General features: G+C 47.6%; 1 protein-coding gene across 4 annotated transcripts in view; it reads right to left on the reverse strand.

The window, feature by feature from the left end:
- Positions 1-36: 36 nt before the first annotated feature.
- Positions 37-12,529, reverse strand: part of PDPK1 (3-phosphoinositide dependent protein kinase 1) — a 71,369-nt gene continuing 58,876 nt past the window's right edge. For 2 of the 4 annotated variants that reach the window (XM_067706921.1, XM_067706920.1), the window contains exons 12-14: positions 7,342-7,399; positions 6,176-6,328; positions 37-5,750 (exon numbers count right to left, since the gene is read on the reverse strand). In XM_067706921.1, the coding sequence (XP_067563022.1) occupies positions 5,634-5,750; positions 6,176-6,328; positions 7,342-7,399 (328 nt within the window). In that variant the 3' untranslated portion in view covers positions 37-5,633. Of the gene's footprint in view, positions 5,751-6,175; positions 6,329-7,341; positions 7,400-10,674; positions 11,201-12,529 lie in introns of those variants that run through there. The other 2 variants (XR_010935014.1, XM_067706922.1) reach the window with 2 other exon arrangements.

The following is a 12,529-nucleotide window of genomic DNA, read 5'->3' on the forward strand; positions in this document are numbered from 1 at the left end:
GCCCCGGCCAAAGGAAGAGCTACGTCAGCGAGCGTCTACACTCTACATGCTTTTTTATTACAAGACTACCGAGCATACGTGGAAAATTCATCATCCGGTAACTACATCTAAAGCACAAATATTTGAAAAAAAGAATAAACAGATTCATTAAATTATGATATGATTAAATCGACCAAATAGAAAATTTATATAATAAAGCCAGAAAAAAAAGTTGTAAAATATAGTTTACAATAATTATTCACATTCAAGGCTGTACATCAATACATACAACGTGGCCCCGAACATGAATTCAATCCAAATAATTCATATATTAGATTTTAAATAACACAGACTGAACTAGAGGCCAACAATAGCCAGCAAATAATCTTATATAAGAATAAAAATACAAAAGTGTATATCCTAATATCATTGCATTATTTGTCTTCATAAGTTTTTTTTTTTAATTTTTGCTTTGCCTGTACATCACAGTTACAGCTACAGACCAGGTAGAGAATATTATACATGTTCTAACTGACTGCCACCAACCTGAAAGACAGCTAACATACTACTGATTCATCCTATTTTGTGTTGTTAAAGAACAGCTACAGCAGCTCTAAATATTGCAAAAATTTGATTGCAATGTCCAAACTTATCATGACAGAGGTTTTTCATCAGCAAAACGACCCTTATTCATAGTCACTCAGCCAGATGGGTTAGACTAGGGTGGATTACACAGCTACAAAACATTTTGCCTTTTGTAAAAAGTTCTCTGTACATAAAGTTTGGTATTTCTTCATATTGAAGAAATGAATTCTGGGGGAAATTCAGGTATACATGTAGGCTTGCCCACCACGCTGTCTGAGCTACAGATAAAACTGCCCTTTGCTGGAACAGCTTCCGCCCCAGACCAGTTCTCCACAGGCAGCCTAATTTACAACCCTGCAATCTTGGGCCAGCAGCCTGCACCCCTCAGAGGCTCTGGGAGTGACTCCTGCCCCGATTTAAGGCACTTGCCATGTAGTCTGCCTAAGAGACAAGGGCCACACCCACTTGAGTCACCATCAGTTCATGTTAGGTTTGGATATGAAAAGAAACAATATGGAAAAACGCATATGGCACCATCTCCAAGAATAGTACCTTCACCATGTTCTCATAGTGGCTGCAGCCTCTGCCTCATTCTGTGGACCAACCTGGGGAGAAGGGGATTTGGGGTGTCAGAGGGAAGGTAGGAAACCTACTTCTGCACAATCTGGCCATAATCTCTGGCATAGCCAAGTGGTACTGAGCATGGCACCTAGAAAAATCTTTCATGCATGTTTCACCTCAGAATTGACAGACCCCAAACTAAAGTGGAGAAATTAAGAATGAAACCAAATTTGGGTGGTCTGTACTTCAAGACAACTAGGCAACCTGCAACACTGTGGGCAAGGGGAAGAGAAATCATTAAATCCTTGTCAGCCAGGACAATCACATTCTACAATGAAAAAGCCTGGCCAGGGTGCTCTACTGAACTGCTAAGACCTTCTGACTAAGTCCCGCAATTTGAAGAACACGGGGGCAAACAAACTTCTGTAAAATCTAGTTGTCTACATGGTTTCTTTTTCAAGTAGACCCTTTGCTCTTTTACTGATTCCAAATGGCCCAATGTACTTTCTGAGTCTACAAACTTAATTACAACTAATCCACTAAGAATGTGGCAAGGTCAGTTCAACACTTTTTATCTCTGCTGACTGTGCAGATGCAAATTCAGTACCATTGTGGACACAAAGTACAAGACTCTGTAAATATCACCAAGCACTTGAAAGCCATAGCAGCAGGGATGGGAAGGTAACATGCAAGCACAACCAGGTTCTTTCAATAAAATAAGGAAATTGGCTTTTGGAAAAATATGTCACAAATGGCCTGCAGTAATGACAACATTTTAGCATTTAAAAAAAAAAAAGAGCAGTCTTATTCAAACATTCTTGGGAACACACAGCTTACCAGAAATTGATTTGTTCAGGATCTGTAGGACACAACTAAGAAAGTTCTGTACTGGAACTCTGAACATCTAAGCATCAGATCAAGACAGAGGAGAAGAGAGACTATACTAGCTTTAAAATGAACAAACTCTTTGACCCCAAAATACCACTTCTAGGAATCTGGGCAGGGTGGGGGCAAGGGAGATCAGAGTCAAAAATCAAAGAATTATAAGGATATTAATCACAGCATTATTTAAATAGTGAAAAACCAGAAACCATCTAAATGTTTTATAGCAATGAAATGGTCAGATAAATTATAAAAATTATTAACCATTAAACTCTACAATCATTAAAAACAAGGTTTTTGAACGACATTAAGATAAATACCAAGTGAAAAAAGCGGGGTGCAAAATGCTGCATGTTGCAATGTTCCCACTTCAGTTACAAAAGCAAACACTGTGTGCGGATGGGGAGTAGGGGGCAGCAGGCTAGGCATCAAGATGCTCACAGTGGTCCTCCCTGGGCGCTGAGCCTCCAGTTGATTTTTTTCAGAAAACAAATGTTTCTTAACAAAGTACAAAATCACCTGGAACCCCATGCTGGCACCCTGTCCTCGGGGGTCTGTGCCACAGACTGTCTCCTACAATTCCTTCAGGTCTGCACCACAAATACCACAGAGTAGCCCCCAAGGGGGCTGGGGTAGGTGCAGCTCCCATCAGCTCTGGCATGACCCCAAGAGCCATCTTTCCCAAAGCAAGTCTGTAACCAGCCTCCCGAGAGTCAAGGTTCAGGATGGCAGGCATGCAGGGTGCCACTCACAGGGTGGGGCTTCGTGCTCCACATGGGGCTGCCCATTGCCCACTGGCCTGGTCAGGTTCACAGAGGGAAGGAAACCCCATCCAAACCCAGCCTCCTCACGTTCCCAGAGAGAGGCAAGGCACAGCGGGCTGTCTGGGCCAGCAGAGACTTGGCCCTCCTGGCCGTTCTCCCTCCACTCTGTGCCAAGAGAGGCTGCATGGTGTGAGACCATCGCTGCTTGACAGGTGCTGGCTTTGGTGCTTATCCCTGTCTTGTCCCCTCTCAGTAAGACACTCCTGGATCTATTAAACACCAGGGCATTTTCTTTCTCACCTTGGTTAAGACCACATTTATGTATATTTCTAGGTATGTCTGCATGTGTACAGAGACTGACACCCACGTCCACGTCTTAGAACATAAGGCACCTGCATGCCAGAACGATGGCTCAAAGGATGAGGTGGATAAAACTAAAGATGACATGAGTAAGCACAGGGTAAGACTGGAATATATAGGGGCCTTAAAAAAACAAAAAGGAAAGAGGACTCTAAGCAGAGAACGGTGACCTACAAAGGGTTCAGCTGTCACTGGCTCAGGTTGGGCAGTCACTTCAGCTCTGCCAGCTTCGAGCTCAACCCTGAACCCCTTATTCTCTGGTTTCGGAGGTTAAGATGGAGCTTGTCGGTTAAGCCCAGGAGGTAGTGGCGCTATCCAGAGGGAAGAATGCAACAGAAGATTTGTCTCTCCCCGAGCAGCCCAGCCGAGTGCTCTTTTAAAAGCCAAATATCAGCTCTGCTTATTTCCCTGCAACCAGACACCCAGGAAAGACGCTGTGCAGAAGCGGGCTCCTCACCCTCCTAACTGCACACACACAGATGAGGACGCTCTGACGAGGGTAAATATAAACACGGGAGTGCGCCTGAAATCAAAGTCCTGAAAGAAAGGGTCAAGAAAGACTCACTTTCTGGAAAGCACGTGAACACAGGCAAGACTTTTCCAAAACGAGGAGGAAAGGGGGCTCAGTCTACGACCACACGCCCAGGGCACCCTCAGACGCCCCCAGGGCAGGCATCCCCTACACCTTGGTATCCTCGACACACACACACACCCCCCAAGCAGAAACCCCTGGCAAACCTGGCTCCCACCTCTGCTCCCATCCAACCCCTCTCTCTGTCCAAGCACCGTGGGATTCTCCACATCCGAACCTTTCTCCTAGTTTAAGAGCCACTACTATTATATCACTAAAAAAACAGTTTAAGACATCTTTCCTCTACATGTGGACCAGTGGTCACACAGGGTGATGGATGGTTCGTTCGAGATAGGAGATGGGGGTAGGGAAGTAGTCAGGGGACCTTTTCTGTGGGAGGTTCTGTTGGTACCTTTGTGAAAGTCTAAAGGAAATGGCAAAGTCATCCCTCCCCTGGGGACAGAGCCATTCATGTCTGTGAGCGGCAGCCTGCGGGCCCCAGTGTCTGCTCCTCTCCCACCTGGGACTGAGGACTGCCCCCCAGGGACACCCTGGGCAGGGAGAGGAATGGCTGAGCCCTGCCTGGCTGACAGGCGTTCTCTGTTCAGGGGGCAGCAGCAAAGACAATCAACGGACCGGTAAGCCCTGGACCATCCTAAGTGCAGAGCAGTGCGCAGCCTCTAAAGAGCTAAAGGAAATAAGCCTGAAACTGGAGGAGAGCGGGCTGGGGCTTGGGTTCAAGTGTGGTGTTCCTGCCCCTCATGCAAGGTGAGTGACACTTTTTTCCAGGCAAAGTCCACTTGATGGGGACCAGATGACCGGGCAACATGAGAAGGCTTTTTGATTTTCATTGTGCATATGTAAAAACACTCTGAGTTAGACTATGAGAATGTTCAACTTTAGCAGGAAAAGTGTGCATGTGGCAGCTGGGAGCCTGCCCTCCTCCATGAGGCCTGGGTGTGATGGAGGACCATCCAGTGTGCCAACTCCAGGCACCTCTCAGCCCTGACTTAACCCTCCACCTTTCAAACAAAACTCTCAAGAGGGGCCACCAGCTCTCACTCCTCCACAGGGAGGCCTCCAGGCCCATCTGTTGCACTGCCCTGGCCTCACACGGGGAGGGGAGGCCACTGAGCCCCATCTCCTGGTGCACCTGGTGTTCCTCCCGGGCAGGTACTCAGTTCCCCGCCTCAGAGGGCAACGCTGCTCCGAGGGATGACACATCAGAATGCTTGGCTGGCACCTTCTAACACAGCAGCGACTCCATGTTTCACCGGGAAGACCTGTTCTACTTCTCAGTGCCCGAAGCCTGCCTGGCCAACACAACTCACAGACAGCAAGGACCGCAGAAATCTCACAGCCAGGGCTACTTGAGGAGGCAAGCACGGGCCGTGGAGACCAGGCCATACACTAGGGACGCGAAGAAAGGAGCACACAGACAAAAGCCAAGAACCCGCCTGCCCCACAGAGCTCAGGGGCCACCCCAAGAGAGCTATGCCCAGCTCCCTGGTGAAAAGTTAGTTCCATGATGATCCGGGGGCAGAGAGAGCCCAGAGACATGCCTGGGTGGTCCCCTTGGCCACAGCAGGACCGGCAGGTGACAGGGCACATGGTAGAGAGCTGGTGCCGCGAGTCTGTCTACAAGTCCGGGCAGGAACCAGGCGGATGTGCACGATGCTGGTTCCCATTGCGAGCAGAGTGCGAGAAGCTCCACATGGCACAGAGAGCAAGCAAAGCGACCCTGAATTCCTTTTCGTTATTGGTTTTGTTCTTTGTGTGGTTGGGTATTTTTCTTTTCTTTTAAATAAAAAAGCTGCAAGGTTCCGCCGTCTGCGTCCCCCTTGAGATGGCTGGCAGGTGGTCTGGAAGTGTCCAGGTGGTGGTGAGCCGTGCTGGGCACACATCCTGCAGCGGGTGCAGGGCCGCGGGCGTCACTGCACGGCGGCGTCCGGGTGGCTCTGGTATCTGTGCCTCCACACCTCCTGGATCTTTTTGCACCATTTGTGAGCATTCCCGCTCGGGTCCATCAGGTAATACGTCCTATTCGGCTGCAGAGACAGAAACGTTTAACATTCTCCAGGGAGTCCCACTAAGACCAGCACCTCCACCCATCAGCGAGCAACTGTAAAAAGAAATCGCCGTCCACTGCAGCCACCGCAAGTCCCTTCTGGAAGCACATGAACATGTGAATTTTTTCCTTCCACATATGTGCAGAAATTAAACATACAGGTGATGACCTATAGCTCCCTGAGGTCACCCCCAAACTGAAAACAAGCACAGGTATCTCCCAGCCCAACTGTGAACTGAGCCATGAACATTGGGGTCCCTGGAAGGTGGGAAAGGGGGAGACCACTGCCCCCCCGACTCCAGATGCCTCCTTGGGCCACAGCATTTGGATGCTCTGAATGGAGGCACAAATTCCCAAAGGCCTCTTAAGTGCCCTGCAAGGGAGAACCCGTGGGGACAAACTCACCGTGTGGACAAAGAAGGTTTTAAAATTCTTAGCCTCTGGCCGGAGTTCTTGTGACCATGGAATTTCACCTTTCAAGACTTTGTTGACAGGATCCACATAATATAAGTGTGGCCCTTCTGTGAGCAGTAACTGTCGTCGCCGTGCAAATAAACCCTGATGCAAATTAAGAAGAAAAAGAAAGAAAGAAGACACTGCTAGTTAAGGCTCAGAAGTGGATGCTGACAGCACTTACTGCTGCCTTGGAGGTTGGACTGTCAGAGTAGCTCCAGGCACAGGGACCACTGCCAGCCACCTGCCCACTCGCCTGGGACAGAGGGGCGTGCACACCTCCTCCTCACCTGGACCCAGCCCCTCAGGTCAGAGAGAAGCGGGCAGCACTCACTGCCCGGCCTGTCTCCCTCTGTGAGCTGGATCCCGACGGCCCTGTGCCGGGCGTCATGTGGGGGAGCGGTCACACAGGCAGCGCACCCGAGGCCAGCACACCGGCACACGGCCCTGTTGCTGAGTCGGCCAAGAGGGGCCTGCCCTTGGCAGTCAGGACCCTGCCGCTTCTCCTGCCCTCTGCTCCGTGCCGAGGCACAGTGTCCTGTCTGCTGGCGGTCCCACCACAAGCCACCTTCACAGAGGTTCTCATGGCAGAGATGCCCCAGGGTATGGGAGGCTGAGTGCAGCCAGCATTGCAGGCTGGGAGCCCTAACTGAGAAGGGCCCACAGCAGCAGAGAGAGAACATTTGTGGAGTCTGATATTTTGGACATGTTAATCCATTTAATTAATCCATAAGACATAATAAATAAGATTTTCAAAAACAATTCTAATGAAGTAATAAATGACTTGCTGGGATTCAAACAGAACCTCTTCAACCAGACAGAAACCTTGACCTCAGTGAACCCAGCCTCAGGCACAAATCGGAACCCTGGCTCCCCAGTCAGAAACGAGAATCTGCATTTCTGTCTGCCACGGCCTCTGCGTGCTTTCAAGTGCCTCCCCCGAATGGCTGAAATCTTCCTCAGCTATGAAATCTAGAGATGATCTCTTAAAGGGAACCAAGACAAAGGTGCTATGGGCAATGAGTTATACAGGAGCCCGAGGAGCAAGGCCTGATCCTGAGTGAGAACTGGGAGGAAGATACAGACGCACAGCAAGGAGCCATAGTAATCTAACTTACCTTGCGCTTGTCTACTGGACCCATTTTTAGTATTAAATTATTTTCTACAAACTGGTGCCTATAAAAAGAAGAAAACATGAATGAGACACCCATATCAGAGTCAGAGACAGAAATTCTCCAAACTCCTCCCTTCAAAACAAACTCGCCGATGGCATTGTGAACTTTGCTTCAGTAACGTGAGAAAACCCAAATGTACCTTAGCATGCAAGCCCTACTGCTTTACAGAATTTGCAATCTGTATGTGGACCAGGGTCCACAGATCCTAGAAATATCACCTACCCTCACCTCTCCTCAGCAGTGTTTGCACAGCAGGGGAAAGGCAGAGGGGAGGTGGTGGGAACACAAGTCTTCATTACTTTAAGCAAGGCTGGGGTGAGACGCAGAACCCCACCAGAGCGGGGAGGCCGCTGCGAGGAAAGCTCAGGATGCAGACTGTTGTTCTCAAGTCACCTCCTCAAGCTGGGACCCCAACTCAGCACTCAGAAACCACTGCACTGTTTAGAATCACAAATCCCTAAAAGAGCCAAGTGGGAAACTTGGTTTAAGAACATCTTATCTGGGGACTTCCCTGGAGGTTCACTGGTTAAGACTTCACCTTCCAATGCAGGGGGTGCGGGTTCGACCCCTGGTGGGGGAGCTAAGATCCCACATACCTCAAGGCCAAAACACCAAAACATAAAACAGAAGCAATACTGTAACAAATTCAATAAAAGACTTTAAAAATGGTCCACATCAAAAATAAAGAGAACATCTTATCTGGTATTTCTACCATAGTAATAAAGCACTTGTATACAAAGACGGCAGGAATTTAGAAGGAAAAGCTTCAAATACAGGTTTTGACTTAATATATGTTGTTACCAAGTATAGTCCACTTTGATTCGTAGGAGTTTAATTTCTGCAGGTTCTCTCTTTTGGTTAAAGCTAACAGTTACTGCTTTACGTTCTGTCTGATTTTACTGAAATTCCTAAGGTTCTACTGTAGAAACAGTAAAAGGCATATGACAATTGTCTCCTCAAACAGTGACAATTTTACCATGTGAGTATCTGAGCACATCCACCTGCTTCCCCTGGCTCCTCTTGGGACGTCCTCCCACCGAGCTTAACTGGCCCCCAGGTCTGCCCAGCCTAACCCACCAGACCAAGGCCCACTCCCCAGAGCCCACTGGGCTTCTCCACCAAGGCCCCATCACGGAGGACCCAGGCCCAGGTAAACTGACACAGCATCATATGGATTTTGAAAACAACTAAGAAAAATGTCAATAACAACAAAAAAAGTGTTATGACCTTTTTGAGGAAAAGTGCGATGCTTCCTCTCAGACGTATTTAAAAACCAAACAAACAAAAACAAGACTTGAAACAAAGAAAAAAATCAAGGAGATTTTATGAGAAGGAGATGTAATGAGGGTCACTGCAGCACAAGAAATACAGGGCCAAAGGGAAAGCCCCTTAACCAGCAGGCCCTACTATGTCAGAATGTTTGCGTAGTAAAGAACCACAAATTGATAATAAGCGGAAGACTTTAATTAAATTATCGGCGGGGCGGGCCAGGCGAGTGCCGTCTAATCCCAGGCCAGTTAAGGACCACACCACCAAGGCCTCCAGTTAGCTGGGCTGCTGGGGCTGGATCGCCAGGGCAGCCTGACAGGCAAGGACAGAAGAAGCCTCAGGGAGCCTTTGCAGCCTCAGCTGGGTTAACATGAAGGACGGTTTAAAACAGTATATTAAACAAGAGAATGAAAAAGAGAAGGGGCCAGTCACCTACGCTGAAAAAACAAGTCACCAAATACAGAGTAACAGACATGACTACACGGGAACAAACGGAATCTCTAACTACAAAAATAACCAAAATTCACATGAGAAAAGGCTGGAGAAGATTTTCAGCAAATGTTACCTATAAAGAGTAAACATTTGTACTCTAGAGAGCATACATAAAGCAACATAAAAGGCTTAAAACCTTGAAAGAAAACTGAGAAAGGACACAAACTGGAAATTCCCAAAAGGGAATTAAGTGACCACAAATTCTCAATGGCTCTAAACAAAGAAAGGAAATTGAGCCCCACTTTTCAGGCGTTCTACTGGGGTGCACTGGGGTGAGGTGAACGCAGGCGGGGGCTGTGGAGTAGCATTCTCACCAGCACCACCACCACCGGCCCTGAAATGAGGAGGACTCGCTGAATACTGCAGTAATCCGGCTCCCAGGAATTTATTCTAAGGAGGAAAAGAAAAACAAAAAGGAGCACAAATGTTCACAGCAGTACTAGTCACATGAGTGAACCTGAAGCCTGGGAAGCAGGCGAGCCCCTTCCCAGCCCTGCAGAGGGAGGGGCCCAGCTATCTCCTGACACAAGGCCGAAGCCTGCACCACACTCTCCCAGCTTCTCCCAAGAGACAGGAGAACCACGGGTGGCCCAGAGCGGGAGAGGCCAAAGCAGGGCTCCGACTGCACCCCGTGGCTGTGGTGAAACGAGCCCAGGAAGCAGGACGCAGAGTGGGTAGTCGGAGCAGCCCAAGGCTCCACTGTTAGCGTAAACACCCCGGTCCATTCATTTAGTTAACTAACCAAGCAGCTTACAACAGGCTACCGGTTATTGATCTACTTTGAAAAGCTTAAGGACTTAAAGGAATCATTTTGATCTTTTACTTCAGAAAGTCAATTCCCACCCTCCTGAAGAAAGCTCCCCCAGGCCCCCGCCCCGCACTGGCACCTTCTTCTCTCTGGCAGGTGGTAGATGCCGTCTGCAGATTAAGCGCCGAAACCAGACCTAAGTCAGAGACACGCCTGATTCTCAGCATGTAGGTAGCATGTAGTTAGTGTGTAGACAGGGCTTTAACACAGCCTCGCTTTCTCACACAGCCTCTGGCTCCCATCATTCAGGCGACAGTTGTCATTGCCTCTGTACAGATGTCAACGTGGGGGCTGAGAGTCTCACAACTTTCCCACCATCATTTCACAAGGGGTAACAGTGTAAAACCCCCCACTTTTTTTGATTCCAAAGCCAGTTCTCTCCTCCTCACCCTCTCCCATCCCGCCCAAACCCTGAGAAGACCAACCTCAAGGATATAAACCTGAGGCCACCAGCAACTTTGGGCCATTTCAGGAGAGCCGAGTGAGTCTGCCAGGGCCCGACGGGCTCTACAACCACCTCGGGCAGGCTATCCACGCTGGGCTTCTAGGCAGGTAAGGGAGGACCACATGAGCACGGCCAGTTTGCTCTAAAATGCCATCTCTCAACCCTTCAGGTCTCAGGACCCCTTTATACTCTAACTTTATGGAAGACCCCAAAGAGCTCTCCTTCATTTGGGTTAGATGCATTGACACTTATGTATAAGAAATTAAAACAGACATGTTCAAATATTTAATTCATTAAAAAGCAAAATAAATCCATTCCACATTAACATAAATGATTTTTTAAAAATAATTTCTTTCGAAAATGAAGGTAATTAATGAGAAACATGACACTGCTGTCTTTGCAAATCTCTTTAACATCTGGCTTCACAGAAGAGAGCTGGATTTTCACATCTGCCTCTGCCTTCACTCTACTGTGATATGCTGTCCAGGCTGAAGTACATGAAGAAATCATAAGAGTATTTTAATAGCCTTTTCAGATATTTGTGGGCATTCTTCTTTGATACTACACCAAAACTCCAGAAGTGTAGTTTCTTAAACGTTAGCTGCCATGTGGAATCTGAATCCCCAAGAATGAATTTTTCATACTTTTGACATTAGAATCCACCAACCTACCTTGCACTTTGAATAGATCTTCTGCCCTTATATGATTTTACAGCACCAAACATTGGTCATCTGGAAATAGTGGTTCGCTGAGTTATGGAGATCTTCCAAATGTTGACAAATTTCATTCTACGATATCAACAAATCAATTCATAAATATTGCTACCTTTCTCCCCAAAAAAGTCTTTAAATATTGGGAAGATGTTAAGCTCACAGTGATGAATAAAGTTTCGCACAATTCTAATTTTCACTTGAAGGTTTTGATTTTATCATTGGTAACAAACACCAGCAGTTGTTTTCCTTGAAGTGACAGGCTCATTCCAGTCATTTTCCAGAAAAATGCTGGTCAAATAGCCAAGTCTGAACAACCAGTTTGTCAGTCAAACCTTCCAGTGAAAATGGTCTTCCACGAAAAGAGCAGCTCCTTCAGCTCCCAGCACAAACCACCACACAGCGCTTTTCTTGAGGTAGCCGTCACCCTGTAGGTGCAGCAGAAGTGCTTTATGCGTACTTCCCTTTTCGTTCTACAGCACATTAATTAAATCAATCATCTTCAATGACCACTCCTAAGGGAGGCTGGCTTGTTGTCTTTTCCTCTGCCCCTGTGATCGTGTGGCTGTGAAGAGCCGGATCTTTTCGCACCTCCTGGTGCCATGGCCGGGATTCATGACCTGGCACTGACAGTTTTACCCACCGTTGCTCCCGCACCATCACTGTACATGTCAACATGTTTGTTCCAGAACAAATTGTGAGATTCAAAAGAGGTGCTCAACACGGACTGTCTCAGCACAACGTGTGCTTTCTGCCAAGCACTTAGGTAAAAGAACCATCTTTCTTTGATGGTAAGTTGGGGTGAACACCGGACAAATACAAGTAAAGCAGTGAGTCTAGTCCCATGTGTAGATTCATCCACTTGGAAGGCAAAAAAACAATTTGGAGGTAGAGATACCAACTCACTCCCTGTGTCCTCCGCAGCCACATCTTTAATCCAGAGAGTCGCTGTATCGTATCGTGGACCACCGTTGTGGCCGGGATTCCTCTCAGTGGCTCTCATCTGCATCAATAGCATTCACTCAGCAGGGTCAATGGCCCGAGGCTCTTCAGCCTCCCAGCGCTTGTGTGACTCCTCCCGCCGCCCCACTTAACTCCTCGGGTAAGGCGCTGCAGAGGCTTTCTGATGTTTGGCTCTGAAAGAGCTCATCACGGGTACACTTACAATATTCAATTCCTGTATTTTAAAATTCTGAATGACTGGTCTCTAAATGATGCTGCAACTTAACTGGCACCAAAATAATATGCAAAGACATTCTGTTCATAGACACAACACAACAAGGTATTCACATCTATAAAGCCAGGGAAAGACAGCCTTTTGTCCTATTTCTGTTTCATATTTACAGTTTTGCCTAGTTTCTCTGGAGTAGATTCCTTCCTTCCATGAGTCAGAGAACACAGTGTCTT

This window comes from Pseudorca crassidens, chromosome 15 (genome assembly GCF_039906515.1).
Source record: "Pseudorca crassidens isolate mPseCra1 chromosome 15, mPseCra1.hap1, whole genome shotgun sequence".
Taxonomy (NCBI): Eukaryota; Metazoa; Chordata; class Mammalia; order Artiodactyla; family Delphinidae; genus Pseudorca; species Pseudorca crassidens.